The sequence below is a fragment of the Hippoglossus stenolepis genome, chromosome 24 (assembly GCF_022539355.2).
Source record: "Hippoglossus stenolepis isolate QCI-W04-F060 chromosome 24, HSTE1.2, whole genome shotgun sequence".
In the NCBI taxonomy this organism is placed as follows: domain Eukaryota; kingdom Metazoa; phylum Chordata; class Actinopteri; order Pleuronectiformes; family Pleuronectidae; genus Hippoglossus; species Hippoglossus stenolepis.
In genome coordinates, this window is record NC_061506.1 from 7695196 (window position 1) to 7714084 (window position 18889).

The 18889-nt window shown below is 42.5% G+C and overlaps 1 protein-coding gene across 10 annotated transcripts; it reads right to left on the bottom strand.

Moving 5' to 3' along the window:
- Positions 1 to 226: 226 nt before the first annotated feature.
- On the bottom strand, positions 227 to 18661 carry bin1b (bridging integrator 1b). 10 transcript variants are annotated; one of them, XM_035149788.2, is made up of 20 exons: positions 18131 to 18655; positions 10347 to 10427; positions 10082 to 10136; positions 9870 to 9964; positions 9434 to 9469; positions 8724 to 8819; positions 8353 to 8460; positions 7878 to 7970; positions 7322 to 7407; positions 7161 to 7236; positions 7018 to 7073; positions 6200 to 6244; positions 5543 to 5585; positions 4985 to 5131; positions 4157 to 4234; positions 3130 to 3150; positions 2543 to 2857; positions 2278 to 2331; positions 2058 to 2159; positions 227 to 1674 (listed from the first exon to the last, which is right to left on the bottom strand). In XM_035149788.2, the coding sequence occupies exons 1-20, from the start codon at positions 18209 to 18211 to the stop codon at positions 1573 to 1575; spliced, it is 1770 nt and encodes a 589-aa protein (XP_035005679.2). In that variant the 5' UTR covers positions 18212 to 18655; the 3' UTR covers positions 227 to 1572. The 10 variants fall into 10 exon arrangements, with proteins under 10 accessions (XP_035005679.2, XP_035005678.2, XP_035005682.2 ...); XM_035149787.2 differs by having other exon boundaries at positions 4985 to 5140; XM_035149791.2 differs by lacking the exon at positions 6200 to 6244 and having other exon boundaries at positions 18131 to 18661.
- Between the last annotated feature and the right edge of the window lie 228 nt (positions 18662 to 18889).

Genomic DNA, 18889 nt, shown 5'->3' on the forward strand with positions numbered 1-18889 from the left:
AACTTCCATTATTTTCATGAGATCACAACAAAAAGTTTATCCAATGCAATGAATATAAATGTGGTATATTTTTACATCATTTATCTAAAAACAAGTACTGCTTTTATAACAATGGTTGAGTACAAGTAACAAAAATTAACTTGATTACCCTAACAAGGGTCAAGTAGTCCTTTTTTCATGGGAATAAGAATAAAGTAAAAATGAGACATCACACATTCACATGGCACATGTTGCTTCATTAGTCTTTAATAACTGACTTGATCCAGCAGATGGTGCCATAGTTACCACATGTTCATTAAAACCACATCATGTAAAAATAATTGTTTTCATGGGTTTAACTTTGGTTTCTGCACAGTATTTGGTTGAAATTACTCTGGACGACAGCCTCGTCATTTTGAACTAAATAAAGGTTTATATTTTAATGTTCGAGCCTTGTTATGACTGTTGACATTGCAGCCATGGACTCACAGTATGGTAAAGACTACTGGGACAGACGTATAGTCCTGTCCAAGAGATCACAGAGGTTCATATGAAAAACATTTAAATTAAAGAGTTGGATGATATATCTCAGAGTCCTCTGTCTAAATCAGTGGTAAACAGTCATAAATAACTGAAGAAGATGAAGGAGAAAAAAAAATCCTGGGCTGAGTTTGAGGAGAAGGTTTTGCATTTTACACCTCAATGAAAAGATGATTTTCAAAAAAATCGAAATAAAACCACATGTGCATTAGAAAATTTAAGCCACACGCCAAGTCACGTCCTCAAAATGGCCGATAACATAAATGAAAAAACACTGTTCCCTTTGACAAGCCCAAGAAACTAATAGATTTTCAAAATACAAGGCAGAGCCCTGCAAATATACTGTCTTCAATCTGTGGTGTTCTCCAGGGCTCTAGTCTGGGACATCGCACTTTTTGACAATCACAACCATATTTCATAGTGCGACCCCAACTGGTGTCACAGTGTTTGTTGTTTTATGAAGTAAATGACGACAGGATCAAATGCTTCATGCAAGGAACTTTGAAAAGTTCTTGAAATATTATTTTTGAAAAGCTTTTGACAATACACAACATAAATACTTTGACATTCATACAGAAAAGCCACGACTTCCTCCCTATTTAATATTTTTGGGATATTGCTAACACTGTTTTTGTGTTTCATTTGAGTTGAGCAACATATAAATAATTTAGGAATAAGAATAAAAGACTAACACGTTTATTTTGGGGTGCATAATTTGACATCTCAAACAGTTCAGATAGCTCTGCATCATAAGGCTATACCAAAAAACCCACTTTGTCTCTATTATATTTTTACTTTGACATATGTTTTATTTGCTTTGCATAAAATGTGCTCAAGAAATCTGTGATGATTCCACAGACGAGCACACAGACATTGTCACAAACAAATCATTTGGTGTCAAAGCCATCGAGACGTCCTTTCTCATCACACCGTGCCAATATTTTTTGCTGCATAGATAAACATTTCATTGCGATTTGATTCGATTTTCAGATAACCCATCTGAAGAGTTTGGGGCAGAGATTGGGCAACAGAATCTTTTAGGTGTCACGAGCCTCAAAACTTCTGGGTAAAGTTTTCAGGGAAAACACCTTTGGCGGTTGCATCTTTCTCCTGCAACCACTTAGACTCCTTCACGCCCATGAGCCAGCCATCGTCCTGCAGAGAGACACATGAGTGATGGACAGCTACACAAGGCTTGCTTGAAATTTTCAAAGTGGTAGCCAGGACTTATGGTAACAAATAAAGTATGACTTGCAAAGAAAATTGTAGTTAAGCAGTGTAGACTTAATTCTAATTCTACTTTCCAATTAGTAATCCTCTTTATCACACTATCAAAATGTTAAGTTGTTTACCCTCATTATACTAACATATGGATGTCAAAATAAAAGTCACAATAAAAGAAAGGAGGTGGTGTTTTTCATTTGGGACAAATTGAAACATTGATGGATTTAAAAAAGTTAATTTAAAATAAATGGAAATAAAAGTAATTACAGAAGAGGCAAATACAGATGGAAAAGTTTAACTTGGACGTCACTGACCTGTTCGTCCGGGTTGTCAAAGCCCATAACAAGCACAATATCTCCCATCTTCAGCTCCAGCTCATCGCCGTCAGTGGCGTCGTAGTCGTGTATCGCTTTTACCTGGAGAGAAATAAGGCCAGAAGCCAAAATAAAGGTTAAGATCACATATGGACCCTGCTGTATAAACCCAATAGTAATTTGTTTCATAAGCAGGAGTACGTTGGTGGTGGATTTTCACCTTGTAGATAAATCCTGGAGGGAGTTCGCCGTCAGAGCCATTGGTCACAGCACTCTGCGCCAAAAAAATAAGCAGAATCCAGGTATATTGTTAAGGAAGTCTGAGATTGGAAATCTGGGGTATTCCACTCAAAGAGGGGGGGAAAAAAACAGAGAAAGAGTTTTTTCTGACTTTCTCCAGATTTCTCGACTTCCAGGCTTCTACCTATGTTTATTTCAAACCCCACTGAGGTCCCACCTGCCTCCCTATATCCACCCAACTCTACCTGCTCCCCTGCATCGCCCCAGCCTCCCTGTCCCACATTGGCGCCAGCGTCATCCCAATTGGGCTCCGTGTACGGCTGAGCTGCAGAGCCTTGGTCGGCGTTCCAGCTTCCCTGGGCCGCCTCTGCGTCGACCCAACTGGGCTGAGTGCAGCTCTGGGCGGCGGCTTCGTTGTGATCCCAGCCACCATGGGCCTCTGCTGGGAACTGGTCGCCATCGGGCTGTGGTTCCTGCTTTGCCGGGGGCTGTTCCTGCTTTGCCGTGGGCTGTTCCTGCTCTGCCGCGGGCTGTTCCTTCTCTGCCGTGGGCTGTTCCTGCTATGGAGGTCAGGGGTTGTGGGTCATTGTGGTGGGTTTGGAAGCGAGTGGAAGGGTAGGTAGTTGGATGGGAGGAGGACGCATTGTACAGTAGAGAGAAGGTGCAAGAGGAGCATTGAGTTGGCAAGGGTTGCCAACCCAGGGTTGTTGTTGGAAAAGCAGAGGAAGGAGGTTTTGATTGAAAAATAATGCAGTTTATTTCTTAGTCCATAAGTATAGAAAAATATAGCAAGAAGAGTAGTTGTGGTTTTGTGCTCTAAACCCGTCCTTACCCATGAGTCCCATGATGGCGTCTTCCGTGCGGCAGTAAGAGACAAGACAACTTGTAAGACGAAAGTGTGCAAAAGGTTTTCCATCATAATCTTTCCCGACTTATTTTTGCAAACAAGCATCATTGGAGCAACACAATAGTTTTTTCTGGATCATCAAACTGATTCTACACACAGAGCTTTAGAAATAAGAGCTCAGAGGCTCTGGAACAACCTGCCTGAGCAAATACTGCAGGCAAGTCAGTAGCTTCCTTTAAATCAAAGATTAAAACGTACTTATATCAGACCACATTACCTGATTTTACCCAATTCTAGTATTTAGTATTGTATTGGGAGGTCATGTTTAAGTTTCTGCAACACATTTTTTTTAAATAACTGACCCTGAATACATTTTTCATGTATTATAACTTGTGTGCCTTTTATTTTTGAAGCACAGTGTGACAACACCTATTCCCAGGTGTGGGCAAGCACCAAATGTACTATGAACAATAAATGCATTTACTCTCAACTAAATTTTTGTTCATATTTACTTAAAGTTTATTATTGAGAGCTTTTATATCATCAATAAATCAGTATCAAGCAAAGCAAACATGCAGATTGAGGCTGGGCATGCACAAAGAAAACCATGCAGTGGATTTGTTCAAGTTAGAACTTAATTCACACTCACACACACACACACACACACACACACACTCACATACATCAATATTTTCTGAGCCCCAGATGACGTCGACTACATTTACATGCAGTCTAACATTTAATTCTTTGCACTATAAGAGAGACGTGATAACATCTTCATGAACAGTCTGCGGCATTTTGTATATATTTGGAGTTTTACTAATATTTCTTCACCTGAAATAGTCAAATTAAAAAACACGTTGGCTTTGTTTAACGTCACAGTAACGTGTGGACACGACACAGTATCCTTAGCCGAAGCGGCTGCGCTGTAGCTCGTATTAAACTGGATGCAAACACAGTCTCTGACGCCTCAGCTCCGACGGAAATGTCATCCTCATCAAAGCACACCCACCTTGGAAGCTGGAGATGTGACGGGCTGTAAAACCTCCACATCCCAGTCCAGCAGGCTGACCCCAGACCAGGGCTCGCACTGCCTCCCACACACACACACACATACACGAGGTGAGGAGGGTTAACTGCGATGATTATATGACCTTTCAATGTGAAGAGACACGTTCAGCAGAAGCCGAGAGTTATAAGAAAATTTTAAATTCTTCATCCTCATATTCCCATGTGTGTTTCCCAGATAGACACTTATAAGGAAGTGTATAAATGCCAGTTGTAAATGTGCTGCTATATTTTCAAGTATATTATCTCATGCTATACATTTCAAACACATACACTTATGTTGTATATGTCACAGAGCTTGGATTGACCTGACTCCTGCAAACACACACTTGGACTTCAAATAATATTTAGGCTGCCCATTACTTTCATATTGTTGAAGTACAACAAGTAAAAGATAAAAAACTTTATAAAAGTAATCTGTGATTGCCTTTAAAAATTAAAACGTAATCATTTTCCAGTATAATATTGCATTTATTTGAGTGTATAGTTGCATAATGAACCTAAACATAACAAAACATATTATGAAGAAATTCATAATGGCTTTTTAAAATGAATGGATTGAAATTAGATACTGTGCTGCGATAATGCACCGCCTCATTTGAGTTAGTGTCACTGACCTCCAAACTAACCATATTTTCTACACATGCTTATGACTAAAATAAATCATTGCCCAACAAAGATAAGTCCTTTCCCTCTGTGGATGCAGTCACGCACAAATTATATATTGGTTTTAAGAAAGACTAAGACGTAGGAGGTGGCCGGTCAGTCTGACCTGCTGTGTCGTCGTCGTCGTCGTGGCGGAGTCGGCGTTAGAGTCAGGCACCGAGGCCTCGTCGTCAAACAGGCTGACTTGGTGCTGGGCCGGGTCCGGAGACAGCGACGGCCTGGGGGGAGGCCGACTGGGAGGAGGGCCGGGCCTCTGCACCGCCAGGAGGGGTTAAATCAAGACCACACACATGCCGAGCAGTGACAGACAGTTAGGTTAGTACACACAACATGATCGATGAGGATTTTTTTCTTGATAATTTTCTCCTGAAACCTTAACACATCTACAGGAAGTTTATAGTTTTTATTCACAACTACAGCATATCCTTTCTTTAAAGTCTTTTCTTTAAAATGAATCATTTAATTAATCATTACTTTTTTCTCCATGGTATTTTATTTAGATTTATTATTATTATTATTAGAAGTAGAATCTTGCATTTCTCTAATTGAAATCTGAATGATTACAGGACTGGTGCTTTGGTGTTTTTACAGTAGATTGATTCACATTGCATGTAAAGTCTAAGCCTAAATCAAGTGGACATAGTCAGTGTGTTTCCTTTTTTACCTTTGGTGCTGAACTGGCCGATTCGCTGATGTCGGCTTCCTCACTGAGAGAGGAGAAAAAGACGAGAGGGAAGGAGCCAGAGGAAGATATTGAAAATAAAAGAGGGGGGATATGAGGAGGGAGAAAGAGAATATGTAGGTTATAACAGAGAGTGAAGAGAGGAGAAAGACAGACAACAACAAAAAACAAGCATCTGCTGTATCTCAACAGGTGACACGTGGTCGGCCTCACGGTCCGATACCCGGAGCAATACATGCACCTGACACCATCTATACGCAGAACGGGATCGTCAGATGTAAAAGTCTCACACAAAACAACCAAACAGGATGAGTCACTTCAACACAGAAGTTCGACGAAGCAAAGAAAGTTAAAGGTTTGAGTCCCGGATCAGATCCAGAAATGTGGACACTCAGAAAACATCACCACAAAACAAGCTATATTACAAGGGGAAAAAAGTCACAATACACCAAGCTGTTGTTTATTTTATGATAAATTTAAGAAAGGCGTATTCTAAATATCACAGCATGTCCTTTAAAGGTCTGATTTTACTCTTGGACCTCTGGTTTAGTTTATTGATGAGCCTGTAGTTTAAGCCATGAGAAGCTGCATGCACAGCCAACGTGCACGAGATGAGGATCAGCGTGCAGCGGGTTTTACCTCTTTGCACCATCTTCTGTCTTTGCGGCTGCAGTACCATCTTTTCTGCAGTAGGACGCAGTGTTATGGACATCACTCATGTGTTTTTTTGTTGGTGTGTATTTAAACCAAAGTGTTGTAACCATGGAAGGGTTATTGCACAGGCCTACTGGGGTTAAGGCCCAGGAGCCCGAGCCGAGCTTGAAACTTAAAGTTTTTCTGTGACGTTTATTTATAGGGGGGGTCATCAGTGCTACAGAGAGCAACCACAAAGAAGCACACAAAAAGAAACGGCTGCAGGGAAACACAAAATAGCTACAGAGAGACGCAACAACCACAGGTACAAGCAAAAAGAACACAAAAAAACCCAAAGAGACACAAAATGAATAAAAAGATGAAAAACAACCACAGCAGATGCAAAATCCCAACAAAATAAGACCAAAAAGACTAAAAATGACTGCAAACGTGCATAACAACCACGAAATGGCCCTAAAGACACACAAAATGACCCCACAGAGACTCAAAATATATAAAAAGATGCAAAACAACCACGGAAAGCTGCCTAACAACATCAGAAAGACACGACAGAGGCTCAAACTGCTTCCACACCAGGCCAGATGCAGGCAAAGCAACCACCCGCAGATGCAGAATGACCACAACAATGACAAAGACCCACAAAAAGATGCTTAACGACCACAAACGGATGCAACACAAAGCATGAAGGCACATTGACCACTCAGACTCTTGTCAGTGAGAGGATGGTACTTAGACATATCTGCGACCAGTGGCCTGTTTTCCTCATAACACGTCCATGGTTTTCAACAAAATCGGTCACTCACTTGAGCTGCCGCTGCTCCTCCAGTTTGGTCATGATGTCGTTCAGGTTTTGGCTGAGCTGAGGAGAGAAATAGGCAAACGTTACTGATCGATCGAATGATCAACACATCAGTTGGATCAGTCACATGTGTGCAGGTTTACACACCTTGCTCATATCTTTGTGGAACTTCTCCTGATGACCTGCCAGGCCCTGGAATGTGTTAACATAGACGCCAACACGACTGCGAACACACACACACACGTTAAAATATTTTGGACAAAGTGTAAACGGCAGATTTTGCAGGATAATGATAAAGAGCGTCCCACCTGTCCCATAGCGCAGGAAGCTCGTCTTGTAACTCCACGTTTAGCTCCTCAAAAATCTTCTGGGCTCGACCCAGGTCTTCCTCCGCCTGCGCACGCACACACACACCCACATTTAATTCAAATTTCAATCCGTCAATCCAAAATGTTTGAGAAAGAAAGTTTTCCATGAGCACACGGGCACGCAGACAAACACACACAGGGTTTAATAACTACAGACACGTGACTGCTGCGAGGCATTCAAATGACAGGGGTGAAAAGCAAATAATGAGGGTTTTTCTGTCAAATACAAATGGGGAGCTACGAAAGAAAGGATGGAAACAGTGGTTTTGATCGGGAATCTAATTATAGCGAGGCCCTGTACACGTGATCAGCACTTTGACCTCAAAGTATAAATAGTAAGTGTAAAATAAGCATTTAAAATGTATCATGGGTGTCCGAATGCGTTTTACCGCCGCTCACAGCGCTGATCACGTGCAGCCAGCCTGAGGAGGAACCGGCCTGACAGTTTTGGGGAGAGGGGAGAAGGTGGGAGGTCAGTGATGAACCAGAGTTTCACCTGGTTGAAGGAGAGGTTAGTCTGAGCCACCTGGTGGGCTGATATCAAACCCTGAGCCCAGCTGGGAGCCGCCATCTCCAACAGGGCTGCTTGCTAACCACACACACCATGCACGAGGGAGGGAGGAGGAAAGAAGAGGCAGATGTGGCAGAACAGAGGGGAGAGAGAGAAAAAAGCAAACGAGAACAATTCAAGACAAACGCAACAAAAGGGTTAATCAGCATTTAGCATGGGCCAGTTTTAATTGATAGAGACATGTGTTAAACAGCAGCAGCGGTTTAAGGTGGTATGAACTGTTTATGCTTCAGTAATAGTCAACACCACCTTAATACCAAAAAGTTATTCCTTCAAACTTCAGTAAAAGCACACACACACACACAAACAGCTTATTGGATAACACAAATATGGCACACACACACACACACACACACACACACACACACACACACACACACTCGCACTAACTCGTGGTTACCTTGGCGATCTTGGCCTCGTCCTTCTTCTTCCCTTTCTGTAAGGAGGCGAAGTGATGCCTGGCGCTGTCAAAGTCCACCATCTTCCTGTCGCGCTTTGCTATACGAGCCTGCGGGTCAGAATGTTCACGGTGAGATGATCACAACCCTTCAAATGAGATGTTACCACATTCGCACATTTGAAGAGGTGGATTAAGACTTTAACAAATGCAGAACAACCACAATAAGATGCAGAAAGGCAAGAAAAAGACTAAAATCGATCTCACAGAGGCTGAAAATTACTAAAAAGATGCAAAACAACCCCAAACAGATGCTAAGTGACCACAGAATTCTTAAACCTTGAAGGTAAAACTAAAACTTGAGATACAGGCACCTTAATATCAGGAAACTGAGTCAGGTACGTGTCCATGGAGGTCACAGATTTGTCCGTGATGCTCTGGTGGTAGTCCAACCACAGCGTGTCTGTGTCCTGAAACACACAATGCAACAACACAATTCAGAATATAACAACAAAAATAAATCACACAGATCTGTATAATGCGTTTTCACACTGCCGGACCTATTGTTGTGCTCATCAGCTTTTTTAGTTGCATTCTAAATATTTTTGAGCCATTTCAAGACAAAAATAATCATAAATGTCAAACTTAAAATCAAAAGCCATTTTTCAGGACATGGTGCAATGTATTTAAGGCTTTATTTTGAAGTAAAATAAATAGCAACTACATTTAAATGTAACTCTTACGACATATGATGCACAGTAACGTTTGCAGCCCCGCCGTGTGAAAACCACCGCAACTGCATGTTCTATCTATAACAGTTTTTATAGAGAAGATGAAAGTCTGCTCTAAAACCAAACCGAACTTCCTCTACTGCAGATCTGCTGCACCAGTGTCTCCCACGAGAGGGCAAACTGGAAACAATACCCACCAGAATAACTTTTCTTCATGTTCTCTCTCTCTCTCTCTGACAGCTGCAGAGTCTCATTCACTTTCATTTGCACCTTCAATAGTCAATGAATAACTGCCCCTCTATAAATAATGAACCCTCATCTGTGGGACACACTGGAAGCTTCCTGCGTTTTACCTCCAAGTTATTGTCCATCTCCTTCTCTATCATCTCCTTCAGGATGGAAGGAGAGACGCATGCAGTTAGGAGAAAGAAAGGGAAGAAAAAAAAAAAGGAAGGGAAAGACACCGGAGCGTGAGACATCCCTCTCCGTACAAAGCAGAAGCAGAACGTGGAACGTTTTTAATTCTTTCAGGCTGTTTTAGCTGATGAATATGGGGAAGAAAAGGGGATTTAAATGATCGTTATTTAATAAGAAAGATACTTCGTGTACCATTACAACAATTTCCAGAAGTATAACAACAAGACAAGCTGAGGAAACCTAGCCGTTAGAGTTTTTGAGCTGAGGTGGTAGCAGAAGTGGTCGAGATTACGAGGAAAGAAGGAAAGGGAAATGGGGAATTTCTCCATTGGCAATTGTGTGCGCACCACGAATCAGATTCCCTGGTCTCACCTCTGCCAACGCGTCCATCTCCTCTTTGCCAAACCAGTCGGGCTCGTACATGTCGGCCAGACAGTCCTGCAGCCGCCGTGACGCATCGTGCAGAGCTGAAAAACACAAACAGACACACAATAACACACAAGGGGACGTTTACCATATCTGCTGTGTGTGGCTTGAACGATCTATACCGAAAGGTTAAAATATAAGATCCCAAACACACTTACTTTTCACTGCTGTCACATAGGTTTTCAGGTCTTTCTGCAGTTTGGAGCCTTCTACCTAAAAGAACAAACAGTGAGTGAAGAAAAGGAGTTTGAGAGTTATGGAATAAATTTAAAGAGATGGATCAAGTCTTGGAAAAATCCTACTTTTGCACATCAACAAAAATTATCTAAAAATGCTGTTTCCGCCATCAAATCACTAAATATTCTCGACTCAATTAAAGATTTGGAAAACCGGAACTGGTGAAGGTGGACGACGGCTGCTGACCATCTGCTTGTTGAAGTTTGCCACCATCTCCTCAAAGGCAGCATCTCGGGTCTCGTCCGCTTTGCCGAGCTTCTGCAGGACCTGCAGAGGGAGACGAGAGCAAAGCACGAAGATTTGAATCCATTTTTCTGCCGCGTATCGGTGCTTCTTTGTTCAGATCTATAAGTGGAAACATGTATGTGGGGTCTATTTTCAGGCCGCCTGTCGAAGCCATGTGTTCCCCCCCGTGTCTGTGCTTCACACCAGCTGTGTGAACGTCAGGATGTGGAGGCGAAAAATGTCAAAGGCCCTGCTGACATGTATGACAGGGAAAAACAGTCTAAGTTTTACAATGAAATACTTTGAAGAAACTTTTTAAAGTCACTGCCACATGTTAAACATGAAATATGTTCCTGGCTGCACAGGACACAGACGGAAGGGAAATGTAAGGGGAGACGGAAGGAAGGAAGGAAGGAAGGAAGGGCAATGTAAAAGAAAAGGCATACGATAAAGGAGAGAAGGAAGAAAGGAAAATGTAGGAGAGATGGATGGAAGGAAGGAAAATGTAGGGGGGAAGGAAGTAAGGAAGGAAAATGTAGGGGGGAAGGAAGTAAGGAAGGAAAATGTAGGGGGAAGGAAGGAAGAAAGGAAGGAAGGAAGGATAATGAAGGAGAGGAGGAAGGAAGGAAAATCTAGGGGAGATGGATGGAAGGAAGGAAGGAAGGATAATGAAGGAGAGGAGGATGGAAGGAAAATTTAGAGGAGACGGACGGAAGGAAAGAAGGGAGGGAGGAAAATGTAGGGAGGAAAGAAGGAAGGAAGGAAGGAAGGAAAACGTAGGAGGGAGAGACGGAAAGAAGAAGGGAAAATGTAGGAGAGGAGAAAGTAAGGAAGAAAGGAAAATGTAGGAGAGAAGGAAGAAAGGAAGAGATAAGAGATTTTCATCCAGGCGGTTCAAACAAAGATTGGTTTTCAGCCGGTCATTTCATTTAGAGTCAAAACTGAAAATAAAAATAACACATCATACTCCAACCCCACATCACAACTGTGAGGGTTCACCAGTTTGAAAGTCCAGTGTGACCAGTGTTAAAATGAAAAACACACAGGATATTCTTCCACTTCAGTAAATCAATATGTTCTCCGACAAAACTGCAGCTATTGATTTCTTTGAGATTATCAGTTTCCCTGAGTCTTGTGGCAGATAGCAAATTTGTGCGAAGTCCTGAACCAGCTTTCTTACTCATTTCTGTCTTGGCCCTGACTCTCTGTTCTGCTTTCACCTGATTCCAGAGAACGAAACCGACGTCAGGGGGGAGCCTGAAGACGTTAGAGAAGAACAAGAGGGAGGTGTCGAGCGAAGGAGAAAGAGGAAGGAAGAGGGTGAAAGAAAGAGGAAGAGGTAGAGAGCGAAACTGAGGTTCAGCTTGTCAACTAACGAGCTTCTCTGATTGGCCCTCAGCGCCGAGACAGGTTCACCCGCTTGCTCTGATTAGATGAGTGGTGATAGGTAACACATGAGGCCCTCTGCGTCCTGAGAGGTTGAATCAGGACCAGTGCTTCAAAGAACCTCTGTGATTAGGCCACGTTGAATCAAATCTAAGTTTACTTTATCTGGGTCTCTGCTACACGTCAGTCGACCGCCGGTGACGCCACGGTGAAACGAACGAGGGATTACGGAAAGCGAGGAAATCAAGACGTTGCTTTTGTTGTTCTCAGTCAGACAAGGTCACCGGTGGCTAATCTGGCGACTGACTGCTAGCACATGGACGAGCCTCCACCACCTGCCAGGCTAATCCTGTGACGGATACACAAATCACCATCAGTACGATGGAGGGGACTTCCCCACTGCTCCAGCACACCCACCCACACACACACACTCACACACACACACAGAGTCTGTTTATAGCCCTCCCAAGAAAATACATCAACTTACCCCCAAGTGAAATTCCCTCATCGCTCACTTTCCATAATGGAAATACTTCAAAGCAGAGTACTTAGAGTAAATGCACTTGCTACGTTCCACCACTAGGGATTACACATTTGTGACACAAAGTGTAACTGCTAATGCAAAAGAAGGTATCGCTCAGACAATCAATCGAGCTTTATTCGTATGGCACCTTTTGTACAGGTCATGAACCAAGAATAAGACAAAATGAATAAAGGTGCTGCCATAAAATAGATTTTTAAATCTGCATTAAGAATAAAAAACAATGAAAAAGTACACGAGATAAAAGTAAATAAAACCCATACTAATAATATTAACGTTGAAAACGTAATAAAAGTTTAAATGAAGACGCAATAAAATGTCTATAGACCATACATAAAAGATGCAATTGATTATATCTATTAATTATTGTACTGGGTCCACAAGGGGGAAATTAAAATCGAATCAAGAAAAAAAGGTTCTGCATGATTAAAACAAAGTTTGGACGCCTTGCATGACGTTTTGCCAAGTTTCTCCGAGTGCATCGGTTTGTTTTCCAGGTTTGAAACCTTGTCAGTGGTGATCGGAGAGCTAATGCACGTATGTTGGAAGAAAAATTTCCGAAATGTTGAAACATGAGATATGAAAGCCCGGATCTGTATTTTAAAACTTTGCGGACGTATTAATTACATACTGGAGATAAATAAAAGTCTGTAAAAGTGCCCAAATTCATACAATTCACTGCAAAACTGAACACCTTTAGAGATGATCTAATACGTTGCATCTATTAAAATCCAGATCTATTTCTGGACGACACAGCTGACACATCCTCCGCAGCCCTCAGTGTCTTTCACTTCATTGTATTCAAATATTTCACGGTGCACTCAGGTGATCCCTCTAAAGTCCGGAGAGGTCACGTGTACGGGGCAGTTATGTGTGGGAGGCAAATGTTATTTATACTTTAAATTCAGGTACAATGGAACATGCAGGAGTGTAGAGAGTGTGTGTGTGTGTGTGTGTGTGTGTGTGTGTGTGTGTGTGTGTGTGTGTGTGTGTGTGTGTGTGTGTGTGTGTTCACAGAAGGTCGTAGCCGTCGGTGTTCAATTTCAAGCCCCAAAAATATAGCAGCACACACACCCGGCCAGTTTGTGGGGTATTAACAGTGATGAGGAGAAGGCCTGGGGGGGCCTAAAGATAGATGGTTACACCCTCTCCACACACACACACACACATATCTGGGCCCCGCCCCACAGGGAGGCATGCTGGGAGTCCTGGGAGGGAAGGACAGGTGCTCAGGCCAATAGGGCAACTTCGAGGTTTGATAACTTTGGATTCCAGTTACTAATCTTGAGAGTTGTAAAAATATCTCCTCTTATTTGTGTGAGTGTTGATTCTAAAATCTTTGAAGAAGAGTTCCAATATCACACAGTGTGGCTTATACTTATAAAATCTAATTTATTGAATTGTCTTTTTGTTAAACCAAACATGACAATGGATGTTTCATCACACTAAGCTTCTCTATTAACTTTCTATCATGTGTCCTTTGAGAAAAAAGGAGCCGCTCACTGAACTCAGCCCCCAAGATAAATGTCCGCAGCAGACGAGATTCGAGAGCTTTTGACAATACGGAAAATAGTCCATACCCTATTTTCTGGACCTTTCAGGTTTGAAAACTTAAGTTATGTTTAGCGGACATGCATTGGGACGTTTCAGGGGATTTAAAGTTAAAATTATAAGTCGGTTGCATTCAAATTATGCTGAGATATGTTCATTCCGGGGAGGTCAGGTTGGACATTTTTGGGGGGTTGAGGCTGGGTGAGTCCTCTGGGTGCAGAGAAAGAGCTGGGGGGGGTAGTGTCACAGGGTCCTGCCTCCCACACCAGGTATATCCGGCTGCTTTCTAAAGGGCACCACCGCCCTCCTCCTCCTCCTCTTCCTCCGTCACCATCATCTGGATTCCACCGAGGGACCTTCTCCCAGCATGCCCTGCAGCACAGCTGACACGAGGCGCTGACACGATATCACTATGACAACCGCGGCGGCACCCATGAGGAGGTTGGGGATTATTGTGTCAGCTGGTCTGAATCAAATTATAACTTACAGTGAAATATGAAACCGTGACCGACGTGGCACCGAAGTCACCGATTCCTCGTTCAAAATGATATAACATCATATTTACACCTTTGCAAGATTGTTTATACAAATGATGGTTTTTTTACGACTTTTTTTACAGTTTAAATTGAATGAAACCGTAAATGTAGCTGCAGATAAATGTAGTGTAAAGTGGCTTTAGAAAGGTACTCCAGTAAAGTACAGGTACCTCAGATGTGTATAAAATGCAGAGCTGCTCTCAAAACACATTTGCTTCTGCACAACAAACCAGAGCCATATACTGCAGTCAGATTCAAAAATAATAAAATAATATAATTTTTTACCATCATATTCCTCTAAGAGGAATCGTGAGGCCAGATTAGAAAATGCAAAAATTTACTAACAAACTTCTCTGCTTGGATTTCTTCAGCTTAACAAAACTGAGATCTGGACACACACACAACTGTTGCATGTTGGGAACCTTTAAAGCTGCACTATTTATTTGTTAGCGATGGATCCAATGACAGTGGGATGTGTCAGGTGTTGTCGGGCGGGACTGAAACAATAACCACCTGAACGTGCAGCTCTGCAGCTAAAGAGCCAGGAAGGAGGTGGTGGAGACCAAAAATGGAGGTAAAAGCGACTAAATATGTGTGCGGATGTGTTAAGATCCTATATTTTAAAATATTAAGATAATAACTCATCATTTTCACTTCTATGTCCGTGTTGGTTGTACGCTGCTTGTTTTGCAGTGACCACAATCATCGATTAAAGTTAAAATGTTAGCAAATAAAAAAAACAATTATTAAAATGAGTTGGATTTATGAGGAAAAACTAAAAATGTTCCCAGAAATGTTCAAGGCACGTCATATGTTTCAGCTGTTTTCAACCGACAGCTTACAGGTTCATATATGATCACACAGGTTTTACTGTGTATAGTTGCTCAAATTTGATAATTTTACAATTTCCCGTTTACTCTCCGAACACGACAGACACAGGAGCGTAAAAAAGACGTAAAGTGAGTGAGTTGGACGAGCGGACGCCTGGAGGGCGGCGTGCCAGCAGACAGACAGCTGAAGCCGGCGCTCCCCTCCTCCACCTCCGCCGGCCTTCAGAGGGGAAAACGATACCCTGACCTTCCTCTCGGCTACCAGCACTTCAGCTGAAAGCCTCAGTGTCGCCTGCAAGCTTGTCTTGATCTGTTATTTGTTTTAAATTCAGACTCCTCCAGAGCAATATCCACGGAGGACAGGAGACCTTGAACTCTGTGACCGATCCTTAGATTTCAAGGTCTTTAGATACAGTGAAAAAAAAGAAATACTGAGGTCATGAATCCAAATTCCACACATGGAACTTGACCAACATAATCAGCCACATCTATATTATTTTTGGGGTATTTTTTCCAAAAGTTGCAAAATTCACATTTCTTTCATGAACTGCACTTACTGTGAATTGTATCTGCCTCCTCTTTACAGATGCGTAACTTCTGTGTGAATTTCCGATTAAATTTAACTGATTCCTGCATCATATTTGGTCTAAAATATCAAAATAAGCATCTATGAGAATCCAAACTCTCTTTATATCATTATATAACCTCCCTAATTTCCACATATATGGCTACAGTGCAGCTTTTACTCATCACAGCACCAACAGGGACTATTTTCTGTGTCTAAACTCTGAAACTCAGATTTCTTTGGCACTTTGAAAGACACATGCTCGGGTACAACCATTCAGTGCTAATCCACATCCTGGCAAACTCTGGTGAATAAACCCCCTGTAATATTCCCTGCAGGATGCAAAACAAGGCCGATAGCACCATCCAAACTTTCCTGCAGGACTCTTATTCTGTTCCTGGTCTCATTTTTCTACATCTTGCAAATGATAATCCATATATTTGCTTCCCTTCCTTTCTCAAAACCTTTCTTTCTAAAACAGAAATGTTCAGATGGATGTCGAGAACTTTGTAACTTTAGAGGGTTGGTTGAAGACTACAATACCGAAATGTGTGTTTATGATGTGTTTGGGGTGTTGGCGGGAGTTTGAACTTAAACTTATTATTTTTGATAGTAAAGGATTTTGTTAAGATTGGAATGACGTGGTTTGGTATCATATCCTCCTTGGGGCAAAGGGGGGGCCAGCTAGGTTGGATGCATGGCCCCACAGCTTCCCATTGCCTGGGGCCCCCAATGCTCCTGGCTATCATCTTTTTTCTATTCCACATATTCCTCTTACTCGACAAAACCGGACTGCACGGATTCTTTACGGCCGTAGAGGCTAATGTATCGCAGAGCACCTCCCAACATCCCGAGGATTTGGATAACGGCAGTTATTTAAAATTCTGAGGAGACAGATTGTGGTCGATAAAGCAGAACCCTCGCAGTCCTCCTGCACAAAACCCAAAGAGTGCATTCACCCATCCATCATCAGCCACGAGCGCATTCTGGATTTTAAACTGGAAACACAGTGAATTGCGTAAACGAGCCGAGCGAGAACAATACCTGGTTTAAAGTGTGACTCTCTCTGACTGACTGACTGTCGTACTGAGGTGATTAGAGGGTAAAACCTCAGCAGGCTTAAGCAACAAGTGTGATTAGGACAATAATAACTCGGAGAGAGACAGAGAGCTGCACACAGATTGTTGATCAGGTTTCACGCCGTCACTTTTAGAGCTCTTCCCCCTGCGAGAGCCGTCATTCAGTTTTTACTCCAGGGTTCGCTGGTTAGTTTGCAAAAGAACGTTGATTATTTTCAACACTATATATCGGCAGAGACAACCATCTTCCACTTGCCCCCCCTCTAGTGGAAAACTTCAGCCCTGCAGCTGGTTGCAGCTTCAGTGCCTTGCTTGAGGGCACTTCTGCCATGTGAAACGTAAAATCCCACAACTCAATGCTCGATTTACTCCTGAAAACTTACAATCTGGAGAAATGTGTTTGGTCTGGAAGCAAAGGTTCCCCTCAATATGAAAACGGAACTTTGGCGGAAATTAGGGGGCTTTTAAGGTGTAAAAACCCCTGAAACTATGCAAACTTCTCCACTTTCCACCGCGAGTGAAAAAAACAATCAGACGGAAAATTTAGTAAGTCAAAATAGGGATTTTCAGAGAGTTTTATCATGATGAGTAGCTCACGCATCCGGTACTTTGCCCTTATTTTACTAAATCGAAAGCCTTTGCAAACCGGTTTTTTTTTTTTTACATCGGTTAATGGATTTTAAGTGTCTAAAATAGCATGGAAAACACGGGGATCTTTAAAAACCCTTAAACTTTACAGACTACCCATTAAGAATATCTTAAAGGGCAACGGCCCCATTGGATTTCCAACATGACTGAAAAGTTAATGAATGTTCGATTTAGCTTCTAGTTTTTATTTTTAAATAATTAAATGCAGAATAATACCAACCAGTATTAAAATAATGGCATTTTAAGGTACATTTAGGGATTAGCTTTAGGTCACTTGGTTGGAACGTTACTTTAAGGTGTAATTAAGGGTTTTTAAACGCTTTAATGGACAAATTCAATGGATTCAGGTGTAAATTCAGATGCTGTTGCTTGTTGCTGACCCCTCAGTGGAGTCTTATTCTCTAAACCTTCCAGAAAAGCAATTACAAATAATTAGCTACAGTTAATTATCCAATCAGCTGCCTGATTGGCTCCATATCCACAGGCTGAATGAAGTGGTGTTTGAAGGTAGAATGTTGCAGGATCCAGTTTCACAGTGGCAGTAGGACACGGTGTCCTGCTGCTACGTGAGCCTGCGCCTCGGCTGAATGAGAAGTTGGGCGCTCTCACCTTCTCCTGCGCTCTGGTGAGCCTCTTCTGGACGTTGATGGCCAGTTTCCCGGCGGTGACCCCTTTCCCCATCTCGGCCATGCTTGCTCAGGGCTCCCCCGGGGGCGAGTTGTCAGGACCAGCGAGGAGGACGGAGAGGAGGTGAAGTGTCGCAGAAGGAGAGAGAGAGCCTTCCCCTGGATAACGGACGGTGCGTAAAACCCCTCCGCGGGGCGATTTGGCTCACTGCGCGTAACTCTAATCCGGGCGACAGCTTCTTAAAGGTGCAACGCGTAATTTAATCCGGGTTATGTGTCGCAAAAAGGAAAAGAGGGAGAAGAGAGAGAGAGGAAAAACAAAAAGCAGGTGGTGAAGTGCGCAAAAGGGGGTAGATTGGGATATCGTCCGGTTCTCGGCTCTTGCAGGTAATTGATGGGAGACTTGAGCTCAGATATGGAGAGATAGGATATTAGGTTTCCTCCTCGGTCATCCTCTTAAAGGCGCAGCAGGTTGTTGGTATTATTAGACACACAACTGTTGCATACATGCAACTGGTGTGTTGCTGCTGTCTTTACGCGCGGCTCTATTTTTTGCGCACTGAGCAGGTTTCCAGTCAGACGCGAGGGCTAAATCTGTCCTCTGCACCCAAAGGAGACACACATTCATGGGCTGCACATGTAGAAGAGGAGACATAAAGAACAGGAGTCCTGCTTTTTGAACAGAAGCCGGTAGATGTCAGCAAAGGCCACACCTCCATCAGAAAGAAAAGAGACACACACA